The sequence below is a fragment of the Rhinoraja longicauda genome, chromosome 12, assembly GCF_053455715.1.
Source record: "Rhinoraja longicauda isolate Sanriku21f chromosome 12, sRhiLon1.1, whole genome shotgun sequence".
NCBI classification, from domain to species: Eukaryota; Metazoa; Chordata; class Chondrichthyes; order Rajiformes; family Arhynchobatidae; genus Rhinoraja; species Rhinoraja longicauda.
Window position 1 is genome coordinate 43,801,513 of NC_135964.1, and position 26,006 is coordinate 43,827,518.

The 26,006-nt window shown below is 43.0% G+C and overlaps 1 protein-coding gene across 1 annotated transcript; it reads left to right on the top strand.

Annotated features, from left to right (window-relative positions):
* The first annotated feature begins 5,217 nt into the window (after positions 1–5,217).
* Positions 5,218–24,807, top strand: LOC144598587 (histone H4 transcription factor). The gene is made up of 10 exons (XM_078408775.1): positions 5,218–5,268; positions 6,937–7,151; positions 8,695–8,921; positions 9,913–10,024; positions 11,678–11,830; positions 12,632–12,709; positions 14,259–14,379; positions 20,834–20,972; positions 22,135–22,259; positions 23,650–24,807. The coding sequence occupies exons 2-10, from the start codon at positions 6,968–6,970 to the stop codon at positions 24,155–24,157; spliced, it is 1,647 nt and encodes a 548-aa protein (XP_078264901.1). The 5' UTR covers positions 5,218–5,268; positions 6,937–6,967; the 3' UTR covers positions 24,158–24,807.
* The last annotated feature ends 1,199 nt before the right edge of the window (positions 24,808–26,006 follow it).

Genomic DNA, 26,006 nt, shown 5'->3' on the forward strand with positions numbered 1-26,006 from the left:
AGGACAATGGATTTGACTGAGCTCATCCAACTTAGCATTTAGATTTAGAGATACAGCGCAGAAACAGGCCCTTCGGCCCACCGGGTCCGCGCAGCCCAGCGATCCCCGCACATTAACACTAATGTTACACACCCACTGGGGACCAGTTTTACATTTGCCCGGCCAATTAACCTACAAACCTGTACGTCTTTGGAGTGTGGGAGGAAACCGAAGATCTCGGAAAAAACCCACGCAGGTCACGGGGAGAACGTACAGTACAGCACCTGAGTCTCCGGCGCTGCATTCGCTGTAAGGCAGCAGCTCTACCGCTGCGCCACCGTGCCGCCCATTGAATTGGGGATAATCTGTTTTGCAGGTTGGCATGTACAGAGTGCCTCACCAGCACGTGAGATCAAGAAGGAGCTGGCATTGGGTCCCTAAAAGGGTATTATGGAGGATAAGTCCCCAGAACCTGATGGGATCTAACCCATGTTATTGAGAGAAGCAAGAGAGGAGATTGCTGAGTCTTTTGCATCATCTCTAGCTACAGATGAGGTTCTGGAAGGCTGGAGCATAGCCAAGGTTGTTCCTTTGTTTAAGGAAACAAAGGAAATAAGAGGCCAGTGCGCCTCACATGAATATTAGGGAAGCTATTGGAGAAGATTTTTAGGGGTTGAGTTTAGTTTATTGTCACGTGTGCCGAGGTACAGTGAAAACTGTCCCTTATTAGCTGGGACATCCCGTATTTTGGGCTAAATTGATTTGTCCCGCACTTTGGGAGGTCAAAATGTACAGGGGCGTTCACCATTAGCAGCACATGATTCTGTTATATTATTATTTTGTACTTTGGATGCAAGGCACAATTTTGAAATTTGCTGTGCACTTCTAATTCACAAAACCGGCAGTGTTATAAACAGAAAGATATGGTCATAGAATATCCGGAAAAGATAATATGTAGGGAGGGAGAAAGGGTGGCCATTTGGAAATAATGGGTCCCCAACTTTTGTGGCTGTGGTTTTGCCCCTTACAAAGATGGCGGGTCTTGCCGCTGAACCCACCCAGCGCACCCATTGGCTGCGCCTGGCCAACGCCTCCGTTTCTCATTGGCTGCGCAACGCCGCCTCCTCCGTTTCCCGTTGGCCTTCCTCGCCGAGCACCGGCCTATCAGCGCGCTCAGGGGCGGAGGCCGACCAATGGGGTTGCCGGGACTGCACGTGACGTCTGGCAAGGCGGCAAATGCGAGGAGTGAGCGGCGCGGACGCGGGAGAAACGGACGGACAGACACAGGGGGGAGGGGCTGCGGGCAAAGGGTTCCCAGGTTGTCCTGGCAACGATGCGGGCGGAGGGTTCCCTGGTTGCCATGGCAACGGTGCGGGTGGGGAGCGCGGGCACTCCGGTTGTCCTGGCAACGGTGCGGGCGGGGAGCGCGGGCGGGTCGGGCGCGGTGAGTTCCCCCCCATCTCCCTGTCTCTCCCTCCTCCCTCTCTCTCCCTCCTCCCTCTCTCTCTCACCCCCTCTCTCTCCCTCCTCCCTCTCTCTCCCTCCTCCCTCTCTCTCTCACCCCCTCTCTCTCCCTCCTCCCTCTCTCTCCCTCCTCCCTCTCTCTCTCACCCCCTCTCTCTCCCTCCTCCCTCTCTCTCCCTCCTCCCTCTCTCTCTCACCCCTCTCTCCACCCCCTCTCTCCCCCTCCCTCTCTCTTCCCCTCCATCTCTCTTCCCCCCCTCTCTCTTCCCCCCTCCCCCTCTCTTCCCCCCTCTCTCTTCCCCTTCCCCCTCTCTCTTCCCCCCTCCCCCTCTCTTCCCCCCTCTCTCTTCCCCTTCCCCCTCTCTCTCTTCCCCCCTCCCTCCCATTCTTCCCCCCTCTTCCCCTCCCCCTCTCTTTCCCCCTCCCCTCTTCCCCCCCTCCCCTCCCCCTCTCTTCTCCCTTTCCCCCTCTCTTTCCCCCTCTCTCCCCCTCCCCCTCTCTTCCCCTCCCCCTCTCTTCCCCCTCCCTCTCTTCCCCCCTCCCTCTCTCTCTTCCCCCTCCCCCTCTCTTCCCCCCTCCCTCTCTCTCTTCCCCTCTCCCTCCCACTCTTCCCCCTCTCCTCCCCCTCCCCCTCTCTTCCCCCTCTCTCTCCCCCCCTTTCTCTTCCTCTCTTTTCCTCCCTCTCTTCCCCCCATCTCTCTTCCCCCCCCCCTCCCCTCCCTCTCTCTCCCTTCCTTTCCCTCTCCCTCTGCCATGGGCTGGTCCTGAAACTTTGTCTACGTGATCTCCCAGTTGCCAAACACTTTAACTCCCCTTCCCATACTCGTTTTCCTCTCCCCTGACTCTCAGTTTGAAGAAGGGTCTCGACCTGAAACATCATCCATTTCTTCTCTTCTGAGGTGCTGCCTGTCTCGCTGAGTTACTCCAGCATTTTCTGTCTAACTAAAACTAAACTTGAAACCTTGCAAAAAAGTCTGGCAAACAGAATTGCAGGTCACCAATCCAATTTCAACACATTTAGCATAATCTCTGGACTTTTCATTATTCCAGCATTTTGTTTCTATGTTCGCACACTGACCTTTCTGTCCTGGGCCTCCTCCACTGACAGAGTGAAGCCCAATGCAAATGGGAGAAACAGCACTTCATATTTCACTTTAGCAGCTTACAACCCAGCAGTATGAATATTGATTTCACACAAAGGATGGTGAGTGTATGGAACAAGATGCCAGAGGAGGTAGTGGAGGCTGGGACTATCCCATCGTTTAAGGAACAGACAGGTACATGGATAGGACAGGTTTGGAGGGATATGGACCAAGCGCAGGCAAGTGGGACTAGTGTAGCTGGGACGTTGGGCCGAGGGGCCTGTTTCCACACTGTATCACTCTATGACTCTATGATTTCTCAAACTTCAAGTCACCCTTGCTTTCCCTCTCTCACCAACCCTCCCCTTTCTAGTTCTCCAACTAGTTTCACTGTGCTCCTGATTAATTTTACTATTTGTCACCTTCCCCTCAGCTAACAATGAATCATTGTACATTTCCTTGATCATCGCCTGCTTTGATCTGTCGTTTTCACACCTTGCCCTTCCATGTCTCTAGTCTCCCCTCCCCTGACTCAATCCAAAGAAGGGTCTCAAACCGAAACATCACCCATTCCTTCTTGCCAGAGATGCTGCCTTTCCTACTGAGTTATTCCAGAATTTGTGTTTACCTTCATCTTATGATAGCGGGTCAGGTTCAGAGGTTTTGGTGCTGGGGCTGTGATCGTCGATGGCGGGGGCCCTTGGCGCTTGACCCTTGTGATTTGGGTCACAAATGGGCTTGAGGGGGGCTGTCATTTTAGGGCTTAAAGACGTGTGTGAGACTAACATCACCGGCGCACATCATCTCACTCAGTAGAGTGATATAGTGTGTAACAGGCCCTTCTGGCCCAACGCCCACACTGGCCAATATGTCCCATCTACACGTCCCACCTGCCAGCATTTGGACAATATCCCTCCAAATCTGTCTTATCTGTGTACCTGTCTAACTGCTTCTTAAATGTTGGGATAGTCTCAGCCTCAACTACCCCCTCTGGCAGCTCGTTCCATATGTCCACCACCCTTTGTGTGAAAAAGTTACCCCTCAGATTCAAATTAAATCTTTTCCCCTTCACCTTAAACCTATGTCTATTGGTCTTCGATTTACCTACTCTGGGCAAGAGTAGGTGAATCGAGGACCAAAGGACATAGGTTTACCCGATCTATTCCTCTAATGCACCTCTATAAGATCACCCCTCATCCTCCTGCGCTCCAAGGAATAGAGTCCCAGCCTACTCAGCCTCTGCCTACAGCTCAGACACTAGTCCTGGCAACATCCTTGTAAATCTCTGCACCTTTTCCAGCTCGACAACATCTTTCCTATAACACGGTGCCCAGAAAAAATAATCTAAATGTGGCCTCACCAACGTCTTGTACAACTGCAACATGACCTCCCAACTTCTATACGCAGTAGAAAATAAAATATCATATAGGAGCCTGTGATCTGAAATGAAAGCAGAAAATGCCGGAATCAGCAGGTTGGGCAGCATCTGTGGAGAGAGAAGCGGAGTTCACTCGTCAGATCGCTTCACAGTTCTGCTTCACAGCTATTGCCAGAGGCACACAACATCATCTATCCATGTTCTCCAGAGATGCTGCCTGACCTGCTGAGTTATTCCAGCACTTTGTGCCTTTTCTTTTTGGTGAACACCTGCAGCTCCTTGTGTCTCCAGCATTTACAGTACGTTCTTCCCCAATTCACTGTCGCACCGAACACCACAGCCCCACCCGGCTCGGACATGCCCCGCAAAGAGTGGGTCGCCCTGAACCGGCTCCGCACAGGGGTCGACCGGTTCAATGCCAACATGCATCGTTGGGGGTTGCGTCCATCAGCAGCCTGCGTGTGTGGAGCAGACCAGCAAACAGCGCAGCACGTCATTTTCGATTGCACTGTCCTCTGTCCCCCTGGTGGAGGGGTAGACCTCACGGCCCTTGACAACAGCACATTGCACTGGCTACAGCGCCTGGAGGGTGTTACATAATTTCTGCTGCCTCAAACGCAAGAAGAAGAAGCACGTTCTTTTTCTTGTGTTGAGAGCAGACCCTTTTCTGAACATCAGCCTGTCCCTTGGTCTTTGTCAATTGTACATAATACCCCTTGTTCCCATTTAAGGCGGTACAGTGGCGCATCGGGTGGAGCTGCTGCCTCACAGCATCTGAGAACCGGGTTTAATTCTGACCTTGCGTGGAGTTTACACATTCTTCCTGTGACCTCCTGGTGCTCCAGCTTCCTCCCACATCACAAAGATGTGTGGTTTTGTAGGTCAATTGGCCTCTGTAAAATTGACCCTAGTGTGCAGGGAATGGATGGGAAAGTGGGATAACATAGAATTGGAGAGAACAGATGATCAATGGTCAGCATAGACCAATGGGTCTGTTTCCTTGCTGCATCTTTAAAAAGCTTTTTTTTAATTACCAATCCATAGTTTGAAAGAAGCAAGTTGCTGGGTTTTTTTAAACATAACGTGTATATGTCATAAATGCAAGAAACATTTAACAGGTCAGGCAGCATTGATTTAGAGAAGCTGTAAACGTTTCGGGTCAAAAACCTTTCATCAGTAATGAATCATTAACTTCTTTTTCCACAGATGCTGCCTGTCTTTCTGAAAATTAACAGCATTTGTGTTTTTGTCTTTTCAGATTTTTCATGCTTTTCATTTGAAATATAAATTGCCCTGCAAGTGGGTGTAGCAGGATCTCCATGTGGTTTCAATTGATACCATTCAGTGGTTCTTGAGCCATAAATGGTGAGTTTAATCCTCGCTGGTTTTCTGCTCTATTTAGTACAATAAAGAGTCGCTTTCTAGCATGGAAAGTTACAGTGCCGGAAGAAACTATTTGATCCATCCAAAAGTAAATCACTGCAAATGTTGGAAATCTTAAATAGAAGCAAAGGAATGACAGGGTTATCCTCTTACAGACATCCAAAAGAGAGGGTCTGTGTTCATCTACCCCAGAGGATTATGGAAGCTAGATCACTGGAGGATCACTGGAGGTCTTCAACAAAAATTTGACAACATCGACTTGCAGGATTTCCCCCCCAGTTTTTAGGCCTCTGTTCATCTGCAGCTTTAGTTTTCCATCTAAATCTATGTTTCTGTTCAATAACTTATTGCAATTTGTAAATTGCTCATTAAGCCATCTTCCCTTTCTGTTTACTAATTGTCTATCTCATCAATGAAGGATCAACCTGCCACAATAACTACTTTATCCATAGAAACTCATTGGCCAGTTATGTTTTTGGTGGCATTTTCTGTTTTTATTTCAGCTATGACCTTTTATTTTTTGTTCTCTTTGCCGTTTATTTGCTATTTCCCAGTTTTTGGATGAAGTGATCTTGGGCATAGAGCAAAGTGATCTTGTTCATTAAAGTATTGAACATTGCCAGTTCAATAGACCCTGAAGTGATTCTGTGGTGTACAGCTTCCGACACGGTACTGATTTTGACAAGGTCACACAAACATGCTGGGATGGATATTAAAATGATTCAATTGAAATTGTAGTTTATTTCATCATGATTACTCAGGGATTATTAATAATACCTAGGAATAATAAGGTATTATTCAGTTGGACACTGCTCCTGTTCAGTGTCTTTCAGAATTTGATCCTGGACCAACACTATTAGACTAAAATGCATTGAAAGGCTCTGAATAATTCACATGGCAATTTGGAGAAGCAAGAAACTGCAGATGCAGGAATCTCAAAGTGCTGAGGAACTCGGCGGGTCAGGCAGCATCTGTGGAGGGAATGGACCGATAACGTTTTGGGTTGGGACCATTTTTCAGACTGATGGAGTAGAGGGGGTGAAAGCTGGGAAAGAGAGGCACAGGTGGGGCAAGGACTGGCAAGTGATAGGTTGATACAGGTGATGGTTGCTTGCAGAAGATTGTTGTTATACCACTGCAAAAAGCATTTGTGGCATTCTATAACAGGACATTTTGAACTTCTCATTACTTGGATTTTAATTTAGTCCTAAAGTTGACTAAAGTCTTAATTGAGTCTGAAGAAGGGTCTCGACACAAAAAGTCACCCATTCCCTCTCTCCTAGATGCTGCCTGACCTGCTGAGTTACTCCAGCATTTTGTGATACCTAGTCCTAAAGTAGGATCTTGTGCATACTAATTTACAATTCCAGCAATTCCTTTAATGTAACACGACTCCCTCAGGTGTTTCTTGTAAAGTTTTGAAGCTTCTTTCCAATGTTATTCCTAATATTCTGGAAATTTATGTCTCCTTATCTAAATATTCCTGCGTTTATCTTGAATTAAGCTGCTTTCACAAGAATGTATTCCAGCCAAACATGCAAATGCAAATGATTGCTTTTAATATTATGTGATGCTACACATGTTTTTTTGTTGTTTAATTGTAATGATTTTAACAACACTTCAATTTGTTCACTTTTCCCTCTTGTGCAGTGGAAACCAGGAGTTGGAGAAAAATGGAGGCATGATTCCAGTGAATTTCAATCAGAAAATGGCCCCAGGAAAGAGCATCAAGTACTTGGAGCTGGTCCTGCCGTGTGAATGGGCAGATTGCGGCTTTGTTGGGAAGGCGATGGAGGAATTCTGTGACCACATTGCTGCACACTTAAAAGAACATCTTAATGAATATGACAGTTTTGGAGAATTAGGTATCTTAACATTTACTCTCACAGTCTAATGAAGGATTTCGGCTCGAAATGTAACCTATTCCTTTTCTGCAGAGATGCTGCCTGACCCACTGAGTTACTCCAGCAGTTTGTGTCTATCTTCGGTATAAACCAGCATCTGAAGTTCCTTCTTACACATTTACTATTACCTACTATTTTTCATATTTTCCCTTTGACTTGCCCTTTTCTTCTCTTTCCCAAGTATCCTGCACCATGTATTGTTTAAGTTTCCCATGTGTAGCCTGTCAATTTGTAGTATCCTGCAATGAAAGTGGGTCAAGGTTGTTGGAATTGCATTGATGTTTTTGACATTTGGTTGTAATACCAGTGAATAATTTTGCGTTTGGAAGATTCATGAAGCGTAGCTCAGTTGTTTCCATGAAGTATTTACGGAAGACGAATTGGACAGTCATTTTTTCAATCAAATTGTTTTGAGCAGGTTAGCTGCTTGGCTTTGGGCAAAACTTCAGGGTTTGGGATGTTGAAAGCCATTGTCTTTTGTCCCTTCACAGACTGCAGTCATTACCCATTAACTCCACCTCCCTCTCCAATGACATCGGGGATTAAATAAAACGGTTTGCAGCTTCAAAGTTATATTAAAACCATAGATTAGATTTGCAACATATATTGCATCGGAGCTGTTTATTTCCATTATTGTAAAATTTCCAGTTTCTCCCTCTCCTGTTAAAGCTCCCTTCCATGGCTTTGGAATGGGCATGTTTATACGTAACGACATGTTCTTGATCTGCCTCCCTTGTTCTATTCTCTATCAATTATTAAGGCCTTAAATTGGTCCCTATGTATCAATTTGTGCCATCCTGTTTACCCTATACCTCATTGCTTATTCAATCTTGATATAAAGAAATTGAACTTTTGCATACTGCGCTTGTCTGAAGTGTTGGAAAGACTTTAATACAACCTATGGAACCTGTTTAAGTAGGTGGTGGAATTGGAGTGTTCTCATAACATTCAGTATCTAGATGAGCACTTGACTTGCCAGGGAATAAAAGGCTAAGGCCCAAATGGTAGTAAATGGGAGGGATTAATGTCAATGATGATTCATTGATGATTGGCATGAGTTTTGTGGGCTTTATGGCCTGTATCTGTAGTGTAATACTCTGACTGTACACCGTTCTTCAGCTTTCTCTCACTAAACATTTCACCAGTAGGTTTTGAAGTGTCCACAACTACATTTTTCAGGGATAAACACAAAATGCTGGAGTAACTCAGTGGGACAGGCAGCATCTCTGGAGAGAAGGAATGGGTGTCGTTTCGGGTCCAGTCTGAAGAAGGGCCTCGACCCGAAACGTCACCCATTCCTTCTCTCCAGAGATGCTGCCTGTCCCGTTGAGTTACTCCAGCTTTTCGTGTCTATCTTCGGTTAAAACCAGCATCTGCATTTCCTTCCTACTACATTTTCCAGGGGTCAGGTGAGGACGAAAGAGTGGGACCCAACAATAAAAGATGTTGTCCGGGCTCATTAAGAAAAAAATGTATTAATATTTTTCTTAAATTCTCCTCTCAGATGAGTTCCAGTGCCTCTGGCGAGGTTGTGGTTTCTTGGCAGTGGAAGGGCCCAATGAGCTGGTGGTACATGTCAACTTCCATAGCTATCATGCCAAACTGAAGTACTTTGGTTCAGAGCTGCAAAGACTGCGTCCTGATTTGCCAGAATGCTCTCTGGACAGCCAGAACCAAAATCTAATTCCAGAGATTGCAGAGAGTTTCACCTGCCAATGGGAGCATTGTGATGTGAGTATAAACCTTGACTCTTTAATGCCTAATAGCTTAAAAAAGAAAAATGGACGATAGCTCATAAATTGCCTGGAAAATTTATGATTTAAAATGTGCACAAAATGATTTGTATGCTTACAAAAATGGAACACCGATTGTGACAAGCAAAAGTTGTATTCTAAATTAATTGCCATGTGTCACTAGACCATTTATAATGCTTCCTGCCAAGCTTAGTAAATTTTAAAAAAAGCAATCTGCCTTCAACTTCCCAGTGAGCTAATAAAAATGAATGCATTGGCACTGTTAAAATAGATTCAGTGATTTCCACTGATATATAAAACTGTGGGCTTTAAAAGGTAAGATTTGTGTTCCTGAGACACCTTTAACTTCTGAAGCCCAGAGAAATTGAAACTCTGAAGTCCCAGAAAGCAAATTGTTTGAACAATTATTAAAAGTTAAATGATTATTTTTCCAGGTCCCAATTTTTGTGTGATAAAGTTTATGCGATGTGCCATTGGGAATTTTTGCAATGATATATAAATGGCTTTGGTGTTGATGATCGATAGTTTTCTTGGTAATGTTGTTTGAGGCATAAGTGTTAGGTGCAACAGCATGGAAAACTCCCAGCTCTTTGTGGGGACATTTTCATGGGGTTATTTGCATCTGAGCAGGACAGCAATTTCTCAGTACTACTAGAATCTCATTCAAAATTTTGTATTTGTGTCTCTAGATTGAGACTTATACCAATAACTTTCTGAATCAAAAAGGTGGTACATACTGATTGGTATCTTAATCTTGCATTATGTGCATTGCTTTGAGATGTTTTATTAAGATATTGTGGTAAAAATAACCTTTTATGCTAATTCTTAAAATGTATTACTTTCAATATCATGAAAAATTAGTGAAGAATTATGACTGTGCAGACATGTGATCTGCAACATCATTGCTTCCAAGATCCCAATTTGAAATATTTTACCTTATGTGTATTGATTTCTCTCTTTGCCCCCAGAGTACATTTGACAATCCGGAATGGTTTTATCGACATGTAGATATGCACGGACAATGCACAGAAAAAGAAATTCTTCCAAACAAAAGTGAAGCCATTTCATGCTGCTGGAAAGGTAATCTGAAGATTCAAATGGATAAAGCAAGGAGCACGAGTTACATTTTAATTTTGGACGCTCTTATTATCCATTTTATGGCAGGTCTGTCGCCTTGTGGCAGTGATATGGAGGCCAAACCTACCGCAACTATCTCATTCGGTCTGTATCTTGTCTTTTCTTTGTATACTTGAACACGTAATTCTAGGTTAAATGTCTGGGCATGTTGTAGTTTAGATCATTTGCTTAATATTTACTTTCAAATCATTCATTGTATTCTTTTGCAGAGGGCAGGGAGAATGCTTCCCAGTAACCAGACATCTTGGAAAGAAAAGCAGATTATCTTTAATTTATTAGATGGTTGCTATATTTCTTACATTATAAATGTGACTGCATTTCAGAAAAGGGATGTGTAGGAAGGTACTGCAGTTGCTGGTTTAAACCGAAGATAGACACAAAAAGCTGGAGTAACTCAGCAGGTCCACAGCATCTCTGGAGAGGGTTTTTCTGAAAATCAGTCGTTTCATGGTCACCATAATTGTTTGATTTTCCAAAGTACAGTGAAGAAGGTTTCATATGTTTATCAACCAACGTCTCTATCTCATCTGGCCCCACATACTTTCTTCCAATTGTAATAAATGGCCCGCAACTGTCCTTTAAAACAATGCGTATAAAGGCTAGGATATTAGAAACTGCAGGAATGGTGTAACATTGGAATGTATGTTCACAGGTCCATAAGGGTAGCATGGCAGGCCAATAAGGTGGTTAAAAAGCCACATGTATGCATTTTTTTCAGACCTCTAAGCAGGAAGGGCTTGCTAGGATTTAAAGTAATACTAGTTAGGTAACAGCTTGAGCATTGTTTACAAATCTAGTCAGCACACTACAGGAAAGATGTGATTGTATTCGGAAGAGTGCTGAAGAGATTGATGTAGATGTTGCCAGGACTGGAAAATTTTAGCTATGAAAAAGATAGGGTAAAATCTATGGGGATTTTTTTCCCCTGGAACACAGGGGACTGGGTGGATCAGTGGAAGGATTAGCAAGGAGATGAGGGGAAAAAAATGTTGTGGCCAAGAAATCATCGCCTGGAAGGATGATCGGGGCAGAAACTCTTATTACACTCTTCAAACTCTCGCCACAGTTTAAGAATAAGGGGTAGGCCATTTAGAACTGAGATGAGGAAAAACTTTTTCAGTCAGAGAGTTGTGAATCTGTGGAATTCTCTGCCTCAGAAGGCAATGAAGGCCAATTCTCTGAATGCATTAAAGAGAGCGCTAGATAGAGCTCTTAAGGATAGCGGAGTCAGGGGGTATGGGGAGAAGGCAGGAACGGGGTACTGATTGAGAATGATCAGCCATGATCACATTGAATGGCGGTGCTGGCTCGAAGGGCCGAATGGCCTCCTGCACCTATTGTCTATTGTCTATTAAAAAAAATACTGAACACGTAATTGAAGTGCTGACCTGCGGGACTATGTTCCTTTTGCTGAAAGATGGAATTCAGTAGGGTAGCTCCTTTAAATGTATCTCAGAAAACAATGACTCAAGCGGTCTTCTCTGTCATCAATTTTCTTTAATTATGTGAACACTTATAAGAATGTATTTGTTCGATCACTGGCTACCAAGAATTAGTGAACAAAATATATATGTTTGTATTCCATGAATGTTCCAGGTTGTGGCGCTACATTTAAAATTAAGTTTAAACTTCGGGAGCATCTGCGGAGTCACACCCAGGAGAAGGTTGCCTCCTGCCCCAACTGTGGAGGAATGTTTTCCAACAACACCAAGTTTTATGACCATGTTCGCCGGCAGACCTCGAATGAGGGTACGTGACCGCTTCATATATTTGTTTTCACTTGAATGTGTCTGCCATGTACCTCTGCTGTTACACATACCAGCTCACGGTTTAAAAAAAAAAATCCTGAATTTCTTTTGGATTATAGACAATAGACAATAGGTGCAGGAGTAGGCCATTCGGCCCTTCGAGCCAGCACCACCATTCAATGTGATCATGGCTGATCATTCTCAATCAGTACCCCGTTCCTGCTTTCTCCCCATACCCCCTGACTCCGCTATCCTTAAGAGCTCTATCTAGCTCTCTCTTGAATGTATTCAGAGAATTGGCCTCCACTGCCCTCTGAGGCAGAGAATTCCACAGATTCACAACTCTCTGACTAAAAATTATCTCTGATTATTAGTGTTCTCTCTTGAGAATGTAGAAATGTTTCTTTCCATAAAAATGGTCAGCCTCCATTGACAAAGTCAAGTCAAGTCAACATTATTTGTCACATACATATACAAGATGTGCAGTGAAATGAAAGTGGCAACGCCTGCGGATTGTGCTAAAACTACAAAACAGAATAGAAAAAATAATAATTTTAACACAAAAAATGAATTAATACAGTAAATTAAATTAGTCCCTGGTGATATGAGAGTTAACAGTCCTGATGGCCTGTGGGAAGAAACTCCGTCTCACCCTCTCTGTTTTCACAGCGTGACAGCGGAGGCGTTTGCCTGACCGTAGCAGCTGGAGAAGAGCAGAGAGCAAATTACAGAATATTAAAAGGATGATCTTTGATGTTCACTCTGATTCTCTGAATGTAATTAATTATTTATTTTATGTTAGAGAAAACCTTTCCCTGTCGGCACTGTGACAAGCAGTTTGCGAATGAAAGACTGCTCCGGGACCACGTGCGAAATCATGGTATGTTGCAAATGCAATTGCTTGATTGAGTGGATTAACACTATCAAGTTCTACCCTTAAGAACTCTCTCCTGACAGTTGTCCTTATCATGCAGTTCCACCTTATCGGTTCCATGAGGTAGTGTAATTTGCAGATGATTTGGCACAATGTACAGTCCTGTCGGAAATATCTACGCTGACTCCATATCAAGCAGCAAAAAACTGCTGGGGGAATTCAGTGACTTGAACAGCGTCTCTGGAGGGGCAAGGGAATTGCCAATATTTTGTGTCAAGACTCTGTATCTGGGCTATGAGTGGGGAGGGAGGTTGGTTGGTATAAAGAGGAGAGGGAGAGGAGTGATACCAGGGGCCAGTAGGTGATAGGTGGACCGAGGAGGGGTGAGTGATGATGGGCAGAGGGATCCAAGTACTGGAGTGTAGAAGTAAATGGTCATGTGCTTAACCAAGGCTGGTAATTGAGTAAAGTGCTGTGGAGGGACAAGGGAGGGAATATTTTGTCAGAGGCAGGGCTTTTTTTTGGATCTCCCTACCCAGTCAATTGGATGAAACGATCTCTGTGTAGTATTTGTAGAACTGAGAATTTTTCCAAACTGACTATGATTCCTCTTCAATCAAAGCAAAAGTTATAGAGAATGTTTATTTGATTTCTATTTGTGGGATTTTAATGAAAATTAGCTCTTGGATTTTTCAACAAAATGAGAGGCACCAATTCTTTAAAAAACGTTTTGTATTTCATGCAGTCATAGTTATGCAACACAGATATATTGCAACGTTCATGGATATTTGGATTTGTACACCAAGGTCTCTGTTCCCTAGTACTCCCTAGGACCCTACCATTCATTGTGCATGCCCTATCCTTACTGGTACTCCCAAAATGCACTGCATTGCCCTTATCAGGATTAAATTTCATCTGCCACAGCTACCCATTTTACCATTTGGTCAAAATCATCCTGTAGTCTATGATTATCTTTGATGACAATGGACAGCAGAGAAAGTTTTTCGCAGAGATACAGTGTGAAAAAGGCCTGCTCGGCCCACCGAATCCATGCCAACCATCGATCACCCATACACTAGTTCAATGTTATCCCACTTTTGCATCCAGCACACCATGGGCAATTTTTTACAGAAGCCAATTAACCTACAAACCTGCACGTCTTTGGATTATGGGAGGAAACCGGAGCACCGATGCAGTCACGGGGAGAACGTACAAACTCTGTACAGACACCACCCGTCGTCAGGAACAAACCCAGGTCTCTGCTGCTATGAGGCAGGAATTCTACCATTGCGCCACTGTGCTGCCCTGATAGTGATCAACAGCAGTTTTGTTTCCAATACAAAAGTTGTTCTGAATGCATTAGTGATGGAGAATCGCCAAACCTACATTGTCCTAAGCATCTACCACTGAGGGAATACATTTGTATCACATACTTAGAGTTAGACACATTTACACTATAGAATGGAATAGACAAAAATAGCTAAAAATGAATTAAAGCAACTGGAGAGTAAGATATTGTTGATTCAGTAGTTTAATCTATGTTTTTCTTTACTAGTGAACCAGTTTAAATGCCCACTCTGTGATATGACCTGCACTACTTTCTCCTCATTAAGGACTCATATCAAGTTTCGTCACTGTGATGAGAGGCCATATGGGTGTGACTTCTGTGAGAACAGGTAACTGTTGTGGTATAAGAAAATAACTGCAGATGCTGGTACAAGTCAATTTATTCACAAAATGCTGGAGTAACTCAGCAGGTCAGGCAGCATCTCGGGAGAGAAGGAATGGGTGACGTTTCGACCCGAAACGTCACCCATTCCTTCTCTCCCGAGATGCTGCCTGACCTGCTGAGTTACTCCAGCATTTTGTGAATAAAATAACTGTTGTGGTAGTTGTGCAGAATTTATCCGTATTTTTAGTAGATTGATTTAGTGGAATAAAGGACTGATCCAAATTTCCGGATGTTTGTGACTTTCCCAATGGTGAAAGCAAGCGGATGTAGTTACAAAATAAGGGGCCGATCATTTAAGATGAGGGTATTGAATTTTTTGAATTCTCTGTCCCTGTCGATGGTGGAGGCCAGAATCATTAGGTATATATATATGGTGGAGCTAAATAAATACATGAAAAATCGAGGAATTGTAGGTTATGTGGGAATAGCACGGAAGAGGGGTTGAGAGAACCATAGAGCAGCCATGATCATATTGAACATTGGGCTAGACTTGAATGGTGAGCTAGACTCCTCCTATCGTCTTGTGTTCTACATTATTATATCCGATCTGTATTGTATCCTAAACCAGTATACAATTTTCACATTATAAGTAGTGTGAAGAGTTCTATCCTCTGAGGCAGCCCCTCCAGGTCAAGAACGGCTGGTTTCCATTGTATTTGTTTGTGGTGCTAGGATGGCTAATTAACCAGTTGTGTCACCAGCAGAGTCTGCCTGAAGGTGCTTGACAGGATGCTCAGATGGCAGTGTTTGGAGGTGGTGCGTTCTTTCAATTATTCAGGGGACATAGATACAGGGTAAGGGGAGGGAGGTTTCGGGGGGATGTGAGAAATAACTTTTTCACCCAGAGGGTTGTTGGAGTCTGGAACTCACTGCCTGGGGTGGTGGTGGAGGCGGGAACACTCACAACGTTTAAGAGGCATTTGGATGGGCACTTGAAATGCTACAACATTCAGGGCTACGGTCCAAATGCAGGAAAATGGGATTAAAATTAGACTGTGTTTGGTAACGGGCGGCGCGGACACGATGGGCCGAAGGGCCTCTTTCTGTGCTGTAGGACTCTATGACTCTATGATTTGCCCGGAGCATCTGCATGCTGACAAAGGGACTCTGGGCTCTCAAGTTATCTCACTTATTCTTTGATAAATTTCAGCAGTTACGGCTCAGGATCTCCCACCAGTTGCGCTAGGTGTTCCAAGTTATTTTTGGGGCATCATAGAATAGTTTCTTCTGCCCATTTTCATGCCTCCTCCATGATAGCAATATGAATAATGTTCTGGTGTTTTAAAAGCATCGGTGAATTTCATCATTAATGTCTGCTTTCATTGCTGAGATATTGGGTGGTCTCATTTTCAGAATCTATTCATGGACCTTTATTTGGCAGAGGTTGAGGTAGGTTTTGTGGATGTTAAATGTAAGCCCACCCCAACTCCCCCCCCCCACTTAGCTTCAATCATCATGGATATAAATCCATCCAGCATGGAAATAGGCCTTTTGCTTAATGCTTCTGTGTACCCATCTTCACTAACCCAATGTTCCCCCTCTAATCTCTTATCATCTTCTCTCCCGCACCCCCTCTTGATTCTGCTGCCATCTACCATAATAGGAGACAACTTAATAGCAAATGAAGCTATCAATCAGCACATCTATGGAGCTTCCTGAGGACAGCCATGGGATCACGGAGAACATTCAAGGTCAGGATTGGTCAGAGATTGCCAGAGCTGTGAAGCACTAGCACTGACTGCTGTGCCAGTGCACTGTCCTAAGAGTCAACAATGATTTGGAGCTAGCCTACTGGTCATGCACCTCTGCAACCTCGGTGGAGCTGGGTGATTAAAGTTGGAGTGATTCTGGGAAATATGAGCGTCCTGTGATTCTCCGGCTCGCTCTGATATGGAACTAGTCTACAATGGTCATCATCATGTCCATCCCAACCCTGGAAGCTGTACACAAGGCCAAGAATGACCACTGACAACACTCCTGAGAGATAAATATTGTGGATGTGTTGGGCATGAATTTTCAGAAACATGCCGCACAGATAACTTGAAAAAGATCCCAAAGCGTTTATAAGTGAGGGAAAAGAGAAAACAACTAGGATCAGGGAAGATTCTTAGAAAAGATTCTTATAAAATTCTTAAGGGGTTGGAGAGGCTAGATGCGGGAAAATTGTTCCCAATGTTGGGGGAGTCCAGAACCAGGGGTCACAGCTTAAGGATAAGGGGGAAGTCTTTTAGGACCGAGATGAGAAAACATTTCTTCACACAGAGAGTGGTGAGTCTGTGGAATTCTCTGCCACAGAAGGTAGTTGAGGCCAGTTCATTGGCTATATTTAAGAGGGAGTTAGATGTGGCCCTTGTGGCTAAAGGGATCAGGGGGTATGGAGAGAAGGCAGGTACAGGCTACTGAGCTGGATGATCAGCCATGATCATATTGAATGGCGGTGCAGGCTCGAAGGGCCGAATGGCCTACTCCTGCACCTATTTTCTATGTTTCTATGAGAGAAATTCAGAGCAGCTTCTTAGTAGTTTGAAATGGATTGTGATGTTCCACAAGGCTGTGTCTGTTCCCTGCTCACTGTATTTGAAATATTTGGATATAGAGCTGGAAGGCAAAGTGTCCACATTTATACCAAGTAAGTAAAATTAAATGAACTTCTCCCTTCCCCTTGAGAATGTTCAGCAACCTCTCAGAGACGTCCCGGATCCTGACAAAACGGTTGCTGTGCTAATGCCTGCCATCCTTTTACACACCACCAGGAGCAGTCATTGTCCGATACTAACAGCGGCCTTTATAGTCTCCAACATTGCTCCTCTCAGCTGCCTATTCGCAGGTGAAACTAACCTGACCTCGTACCAACAGCCGCTAACGTGTTTTCCATCGGGAACTAGAGAACCACGTAAAAGTTATTTTGAAAATTGACATGCAAAAATATAAATGGTCTTGGATTTAAACATTATTGGGGGGAAAAATAAATCATTTCTTTGCAACCTCCCCGCAGTAATCGGATATTCTCTTAAGAAAATAGCTGCTGCTTAACCGCGGGTGCCCATAGAAATTGACAAGCAATCGCTTCTATTGACAATGCTCTATTAAACAATTTAACACACAGCCTTTGGTATTTACTATTGAAGACCTTTTTTTGTATTGAAAATTCTGCAGGTAAAATCACTATTATTGATGGTTTGAAATGCTCTAGATCTTAACCCTCTTTCCCCCATTGGCACATTTGTCTTTCTAACACTATTTTCTGCAACACGCAGTTTCTTTGGGGTGCAACTATGGTGTTTTAGCAGAACTACTTGTACTTCTTCGTCTTGGGCAGTTTCTCAGGATTGAGGATGGGCGACTTATTTCCACTCCAGTTTTGTGGATTCTGAGGTGGCGAATGAGAACCCACAGATTCCTCCACAGATGCGGCAGATTGTGTCCAACCGGACAGGAAGGTGGATAGTTTGTAAGGTGGTCCACTATTTACTGTGTGCTTGTCTGGTAATTCTCAATACCAATCTGCACGTTCATTCTTTGTGGGCCAGAGATTTCCAGGAGCCAGTGAGAATATTCTGTGGTCTGATTGCCTGGTATTACTGATTATTAAATTGTTGTATTGTTGATAAGTGTACATTTGTGTGTTACTGTGTTAATGAGCTTGTTCATAAGATAATAAGTGATAGGAGCAGAATTAGGCCATTCAGCCCATCAAGTCTACTCCATCATTCAATCATGGCTGATCTATCTCTCCCTCCCAACCCCATTCTCCTGCCCTTTCCCCATAACCTCTGATACCTGTACTAATCAAGAATCTATCTATCTCTGCCTTTAAATATATCCACTGACGGCCTCCACAGCCTTCTGTGGCAAAGAATTCCACATAGTCACCACCCTCTGACTAAAGAAATCCCTCCTCATCTCCTTCCTGAAATAACGTCCTTTAACTCTGAGGCTATGACCTCTTGTCCTAGACTCTCCCACTAGTGGAAACATCCTCTCTACATCCATTCTATCCAAGCCTTCACTACTCCCTGTTAAGCAGCTACAAGTAAGAATTTCCTTGTTCCGTTGCTGGTACACGTGACAATTAAGCATTCTTGACTCATTAGAATGTTGTATTTCTTCAAGGACAGCTTGAGCACATCCTTGGATCTTTTCCTTTGTTCATCTGGCAATCTCTTCAGAGTAGAGTGCAAGTTTCAGGAGTATGTCAGACAGGTGAATGACATGACCTGTCGAATGTAGCTGATTGAATAACTAGAATCTCAATGCAGACAATGTTAGTCTGTGACAGAACACTAATCTGGGTTTGCTAGTCCTTTTAATGAATGTGGAAGATATTGTGAGGTCACCATTGATGGTATTTAAGTATATTTTGCCAAAGGATTGCTAGGTTCTGAAAATGTCAGGTCCAAGGCCTGAACCTGCGACTACAACCTCTCTTCTGCAGGACACAAAAGTCAGCAGAACTAATGTTTCTTTTTATGGCCTGGTGTCAGGTTTTGATTTGTGAAGAAATCCCTGTGAAGTACCTTTAGTGATCTTGGCATGTTAAAACCTATATATAAATGGAAGAGCTTCTTCATGTTGGGGATAAAGAATAACTTTTCTACGTATGATATACTGTCATGACTTCATTCATGAGACATGTCTTCTTCACCTCAGTCTTACCAAAAGATTGATTGTTGAGGTTTCCTTCCAGGCCTCTTCTGTAGCTGGCACTATAAATGTTTATTTTTTCACAAACGTACAATTTTTGCTCACTTCGTATTAAAAAATTGCATCCAGTCCAACTACTTACTGACCAACTGATTTTGAATTGCTTCTAAAATTTCCATTTATATTCCCAAACCTTTCAAAGCATGAAAGACCCCAAATCTTTTATTTTTCCAAATCTTTTAAAAGGTGGTGCAGTGGTAGAGTTGCTGCCCTACAGCACCAGGGACCCGGGATCGATGCCGACTACAGGTGCTGTCTGTCCGGAATCTGTATGTTCTCCTTGTGACTGTGCGGATTTTCTCTCAGTGTTCCTGTTTCCTCCTACATTTCAAAGACATGCAGGTTTGTAGGTTAATTGGCTTCTGTAAGTTGTCCCTCGTGTCTAGGATAGAACTAGTGTACGTTTGATCATTGGTCGGCACAGACTCGGTGGGCCTGTTTCCACGCTGTATCTCTAAAACTTAAAACACTGTTGATTTAATTGTTGCCATGATTACTTTATCAGGTACTGTATGTTTATAGTGCCCATCCAGGAATGTTAAGAAACTAACATGCCCACAGATCACAGCTTGAACCTAGAATCGACCTGGCTTATGTTACCTGAAAGTATCCTGGGGATTGTATTTTAGACTGCTGTGAAGGAAAGTTGTTTTGCAGTTTGACCAAGTGGCTTTTGGTCAAACTACAAAGCAAAACTCCATCTACATCTGACTTGCATTCTTTAGAACCAGTTTTGCATAGCAATGCTGACTCATTTGAGGAAAGGAATTTGTTTTGAAGCTTTCTGAGTTATCTGCATTGCCAACGTGTAGTGCAGCATAACAAGCTGTGGCTTGTTTAGAGTGTGAAGCAGCAAGACAAAGAGAGTTCATCTGTTGCACCTGATAAGAATATTTATTATAATATCCAAACAAAAACCTCAGAACGATTTAAAAACTTCAACTTCACTGTTCCTCTTTGAATTGATGGTTAGTGTTTCCTCAATAGTAGCTCTTCCAATAAACAATGGCCAAGGTGCTTTATCTTAAAATCAGGCATTAAGTTGAGGGAATTCTGGGAATCGATCATGTTGATTCATTAGTAATACAAACTCTGATAATTACTTTAAACGATAGAGACTTCTCAATTAACATTTTTCCTCATAATTTGACAGTTAGACCATGTGACGTTATCTTACACGTAAGTGACAGATTTATTTCTTTAACAAAATGCAAAGTGCTGGAGGAGCTCATCAGACCATTGGAAGGAAATGGACAGACGACATTGCGGGTCTGATCGCTTGTTCAGATGTTTTAGTCCTGACCTGAAACGCCATCATTTCCCTCCACAGATGCTGCTCAACCTGCATAACTTCTCCAGCACTTTGTATTTTGCTCAAGATTCTGTCATCTGCGGTCTCTCGGGTGTCATCTTTATTTTTTTTACTATTTGGATTAAATTTATGGCTGTGGTACAAGGCTGAAAATGTTGGTATATTTAAATAAACCATTAGTCTGTGTATATTAAAGTAATTTTGGAGAATGAAAATTCATATTTTCATATGAAAATATATGAAAATATTATGGCTTTAAGGTGTGTGATGAGAAGGTAGATTGCTGTGGTTAATGTATCACATAGGTTCTGAGTCCAGTGATATTTCTCTAAAATTTCTTCCATCAAAGGGTGTGTAATCCATATTTTTCTTTAAATTTCAGTTTTAAGAATTTGTACGACCTAAGGAAGCACATTGAGACACACAATGATGAGCCCACATATCACTGCAGCTCTGATGGATGTAACTTTAGTGCTCGCAGTTTGCAAACACTTAAACAGCACTATAGAAGAATACATGAGGTGAGTGATCCATTGATGAATGCTCTATGAATTACTGTGAAATTATGTGCACTTCGGAGTACTGAATTTGAAGTCACTTCAGATTTTGGGATCTAACTCTTAATCCTTCTCTTTCTTGTTTTTGTCCCCTACCAACTGTTAATGATAGTTCTTGCACACTGTGGGTTTCCTGTTGCTCGATTGTACGTCATAGAGTTGTTCAGCACTTTTATTTCCAACCTTTTTACCCATCTATACTAATCCTATTTGCCTACATTAGGATAGTATCCTTATACGTCTTGATTATTTAAGCACCTGCCTAAATTGTATCTGATTCCAAAGTGTCTTCTGGCAGGGCATTGCGAATGTCAACCACTGTTTTGCTTTAAAGAAAGGGCGAACAAACTTGGCCCTCTCATTCCTTTGAAAACTCCTTCCTATCACATGAAACCTATGCTCTCTTGTTTTTGGTGCCCCAACCATGGAGAAATGATTTTGACTATGCCTACCTATGCCTCCCATCATGTTGCTCTTTCTAACAGATCAATTCTCAGCCTCCTTTGTTTCCAAGGAAAACAAGCCCAGCCTTTCCAATCTCTGCCTATAACTAAAGCTCTTCAGTCCTTTCCCGATGACTCTCCTCACATTTTTCTCATGCATCTACATCCTTCCTATAATGTAACCACTAAAACTGCGCATAAAACTCGAAGCATTATCTAACTAGTATTTTAAAGGTCCAGCTCTTATATTTTATGCCTAGTCCTATGAAGCCAAGCATGCTCTATGTCTTCTTCACATTCTATCAACCTGTGATGTCACTTTCAGGGAACTATAGACGTGGATCCTCTAGAGATCTCTGTTCATCAACATCCCTTCATGCTGTGCCACTTACTGTACATGTCCTTCCAAAGACATCATGTAAAATCCGCAACCAGAACTGGAGATCTGTTCAGGTGCTGCTGACTGAAGCACATGCAACGTAACAATTGGAATAAGTCCCACATTTAAATCTGATCTCTCATTGGATCTTTTAACTTGCTTGCCATCTTGTGGAAGAAGAACCCTGAAGAACATGACGGCCTTTTAAAGTGTTTATCTCATTGTCCGTGAATAGGAAAAGGGACACTGCATTTTGTTTTCAAAAAAAGATTTCACCTTATTGATTTGCCTGTTTTCTTTCCAGGGGGAAACAAAGCCTCGATACAAGTGCCATATCTGTGCCAAATGTTTTTCCTGGGCCTACACTCTAACAATGCACCTGCGCAAGATGCATCAGCTGAAGTGGCCTTCTGGGCATGCACGATTCAGGTGGGCAAGATTATCTGTCTGATTATTGCTGATGCTGCGTATTTCTGCAGGCTATATTACCCCTGCAGAGAGAAAGTTCCAGACCCACGTCCTCTGGGTAAAAGGATTCGCTAGCTTATTTCTTCCCTCTACCCATTATATTAAATCTATGTCTCTTGGCTTTTGATCAGGAAAAATGTCCATCCTATTATTCCATCTAGGCCCATCATATTTTTATACATCTTATGTCTTTCCTCATATACCTCAGTCCCAAAGAAAATTTGGAAACTAATTTGATCATTTCTCTTGGCTACAACTTTCAAATGCAGGCAGCATCCTTCTATATCCCCTCCACATCTTTTCTGGCACAATAAATCTTTTATAGTTAAGTACTCAGTATTCAATCTGTGCTGCAAAATAATGTTTTATATACCTACAGCAAAACCACCTTGCTTTTCTTTACTCTGCCTAGATTAATAAATATATGTATTTTTTAACCACGTTATGAACCTTAACCGCCATCTTTTAGGAGACCTTGGAAATGCACTCTCAGGTCTCTTTCTTTTTCCACATCATTCTTTATTCTGGCATTTACTGCCCAAATAAATTGCCTAATTTCTCCAGTTTGATTCCCATTTGTCATTCTGTTGTAATGCAGGTTGTAACAGGTGACCCATTTCACTTGGTGCATCATCTCCAGAAGGACCTGCTGTGCTCAAAGTATATCTAATGGGCATTGTAGTTTTGATTTTGATTTTCTTTGGGATTAGAGCGAGGTGTTTAAGTATAAACCTGGAGAGCCAGCAAAATCACTTTGCATTAGGATGTCAATAGGCAAGTGGCTTTCCTGTTAATTTTAGTTAGATTTAAGCCCAGTCCTTATAAAATTTCTCCCTATTATTTCTATGTTGGCGGAGTGACTATGTTTCATAGCACTTCATTGGCTATGAAGCACTTTGGCATATCCTAAAAACATTTCATCGAAGGCAGCATTTTATTATGGCACCATTCAATGTCCTACATGCCATAGTGAGGCCCACCGGAAATTGGAGGAACAGCACCTCATATTTTGCCTGGGCAGCTTGCAGCCCAGTGGTATGAACATTGACCTCTCCAACTTTAGATGGTTCCCCTGTCCCTCTCTTCCCCTCCCCCTTCCCAGATCTCCCTCTATCTTCCTGCCTCCACCTATATCCTTCCTTTGTCCCACCCCCCTGACATCAGTCTGAAGAAGGGTCTCGACCCGAAATGTCACCCATTCCTTCTCTCCTGAGATGCTGCCTGACCTGCTGAGTTACTCCAGCATTTTGTGAATAAATGTCCTACATTCTTCATTCTGAAAAGTAAAATATTCAATTTTAATGTAAAACAAAATCACACAAGAACTTACTTTTTTGCTTTAACTATTTAGGTACAAAGAGCATGCAGATGGATACCTACAGCTGCATATGGTGCGATATGAAACCATTGAACTGACACAGCAAATCATCAAGGACCTAGAGAAGAGACGAGGCCGCCGAAGAAAAGCACTGGATACATGTCTGCCAGCACTGGACTCCTGTCATAAGGTTCTCTCCAGGAAGCCTCCACCTGGAATAGCAACAAGGGAAGATGACGACCTTGCCCCAGCTGCTCCATTAAGATGTGACAGGCTGCAGCAAACGAAACCACCAGCCAAACCCAAGCACAAAAACTTGCAGCCAATGTACTGTGACTCTTCAGAAGCACCAGAAGTGGGTGAGCTGGATGTAGGACTTTCTGGAAGAGACTTTCCTGTCCACTGTGTCCTCAGAAATGTAGCCCAAACAACTCCTAAACCTGCTGCTGTCCATGAGAGGAATGATGACAGTTCCTCCCTAGACCCTGTGGAAACACTGGAGAAAATAGCACAAGGGCTTGGGATTCAGATTATTGGGTAGTCATAATTCATGTTGGTGAAGCAGTAAAGTCTTGCTCACCAGGTTTTCTCAAAAAAAGTTACCTAAATAATGAATGTGAGCAGGTGGAGTTATAGTTAATGGGATCCTGTGGACTCAAAATTATCAGGAATGAGTGGCTACTTTTTGCTGTGTCTCGTGCTTTGGATAAACATCAACATATTTTTCCTTCTGTCTCACAGTGCTGTAGTTTGTTTGCCCCTGAGCTTGGGAGGATATCCTGAGTTTTCATTATAGGTATGCGAGGCTTAGTCAAACCAATGAAACAAGTGAGGAGAGGCCACATATTTGTAGGATTGGATTGGGAAGTGAAAGGATTATATTAGATGGTGTTCATGATGAGGATATTGCCTGGTAAATTTTCTTCTCTCCATTTCCTTTATCGCATGGCACAAAATTGGGATAGGCGTGTAAACTGGGGATGGATGGAGACTTTGAGGAACAAAGCCACTCATCAATACTTACTGCATGCACTGACATATATAGATTCACTAATTTCCCACATGTACATGATGTTTTGGTAACCAACAAAGAAGCTTCTTTGTGCTTTGAAATGGGCAAATTGCTGTCAAACTTTCGATCGTTTTCTCAGCCCTTCTTGTTGGGAAGAGATTTGGTCTTAATGTTGACGCTGACGGGATGCCATGAGTGGTCAGGTGATGATAACCCTTTGCTCAGGGCAAACTTCTGGGGGCAACTGTTCTGAGGAACTGTTGCTAACCCAATACGTTAACTGGGTTCTCTTTCAACAGGTGCTCCCTGACTGGCTAACACAGAAAAGAACATAGAAAAGAAAAGCACAGGATCACGCCCCTTTGCCCATATTGTCTTTGCCGAAAATGATGCCTAGCTAAAGTAATCTCATCTGCTTGCATGTGATCCATACCCTTCCATTCCATGCATGTGCCTATCTAAAAGCCTCTTAAACACCACTATCGTATCTGCCTCCACCACCCTCCTGGCAGCATGTTACAGGCACCTCCATCCTCTGTAGAAGAAATATTTGTCCTGCACATCTCCTTTAAACTTTGGCCCTTTCACCCTAAAGCAATGCCCTCTGGTTCCTTGACATTTCCACCTGGGAAAAAGATTCTGACTGTCTACCCGATCTATGCATCTCATAATTTTATAAACTTAAATCAGGTTTATCCTCCGCCACTGACACTCCAGAGAAAACAACCCAAATTTGTCCGCCCTCCTCCTTTTAGCAATTAATGTGTTTTAATTGAATTTTTATGAAGATTTTATGACGGTTTGCACCTTTTCTAGCGAGGTGTGTAACTTATAATTACACAGTCAGTAAATGAAACCAAAGGAGTTATTGAGCTTATAAAAGCCTTTATGTTTTTGAGATTGTTTTGTAAATTGCAGTAGTTCTCAAAACTGACTGACGAGCAAACCAAACTGGCAGGCAAGAGTTATCTGCTTTGTGACCCTTGGATCGCTGCCCATTTGTAATGGTGGCTCCATCAAAATACCATTGGTGGAGACTAATTACCAGCAGTGCAGTTTGAATGATGGGGAAACTCTCAATCTAACCTGTCTGGCTTATATCGACTTCCATTCTGCACCATTATAGTTCGCCCTTAAGTGCTTGTTCGTGTGGCCGAGCAAATTACTTGGATCTACTAAAGTTGGACAATTACTGCCAGTCTTGCTAGTTATACCCATACACCTAATGTCAAAATGAATGAGGATCAGAGCAATTTTATCATATTGTGGCTCTGCGATGACTGAAACCTCAACAAATTACTCTATCTCAAAGAGCAGCAAGACTGGTTAATTCATCCTGACCTGCAGTGGTGATAACACTGATTTTTTACACTTATAA

Coding starts and splice junctions, on each gene's coding strand:
- LOC144598587 (XM_078408775.1), top strand. CDS start 6,968: ATGATTCCAGTGAATTTCAATCAGAAAATGGCCCCAGGAAAGAGCATC. Junction 7,152..8,694: donor TGACAGTTTTGGAGAATTAG/GTATCTTAACAT, acceptor TTCTCCTCTCAG/ATGAGTTCCAGTGCCTCTGG. Junction 20,973..22,134: donor ACTATAGAAGAATACATGAG/GTGAGTGATCCA, acceptor TTTTCTTTCCAG/GGGGAAACAAAGCCTCGATA.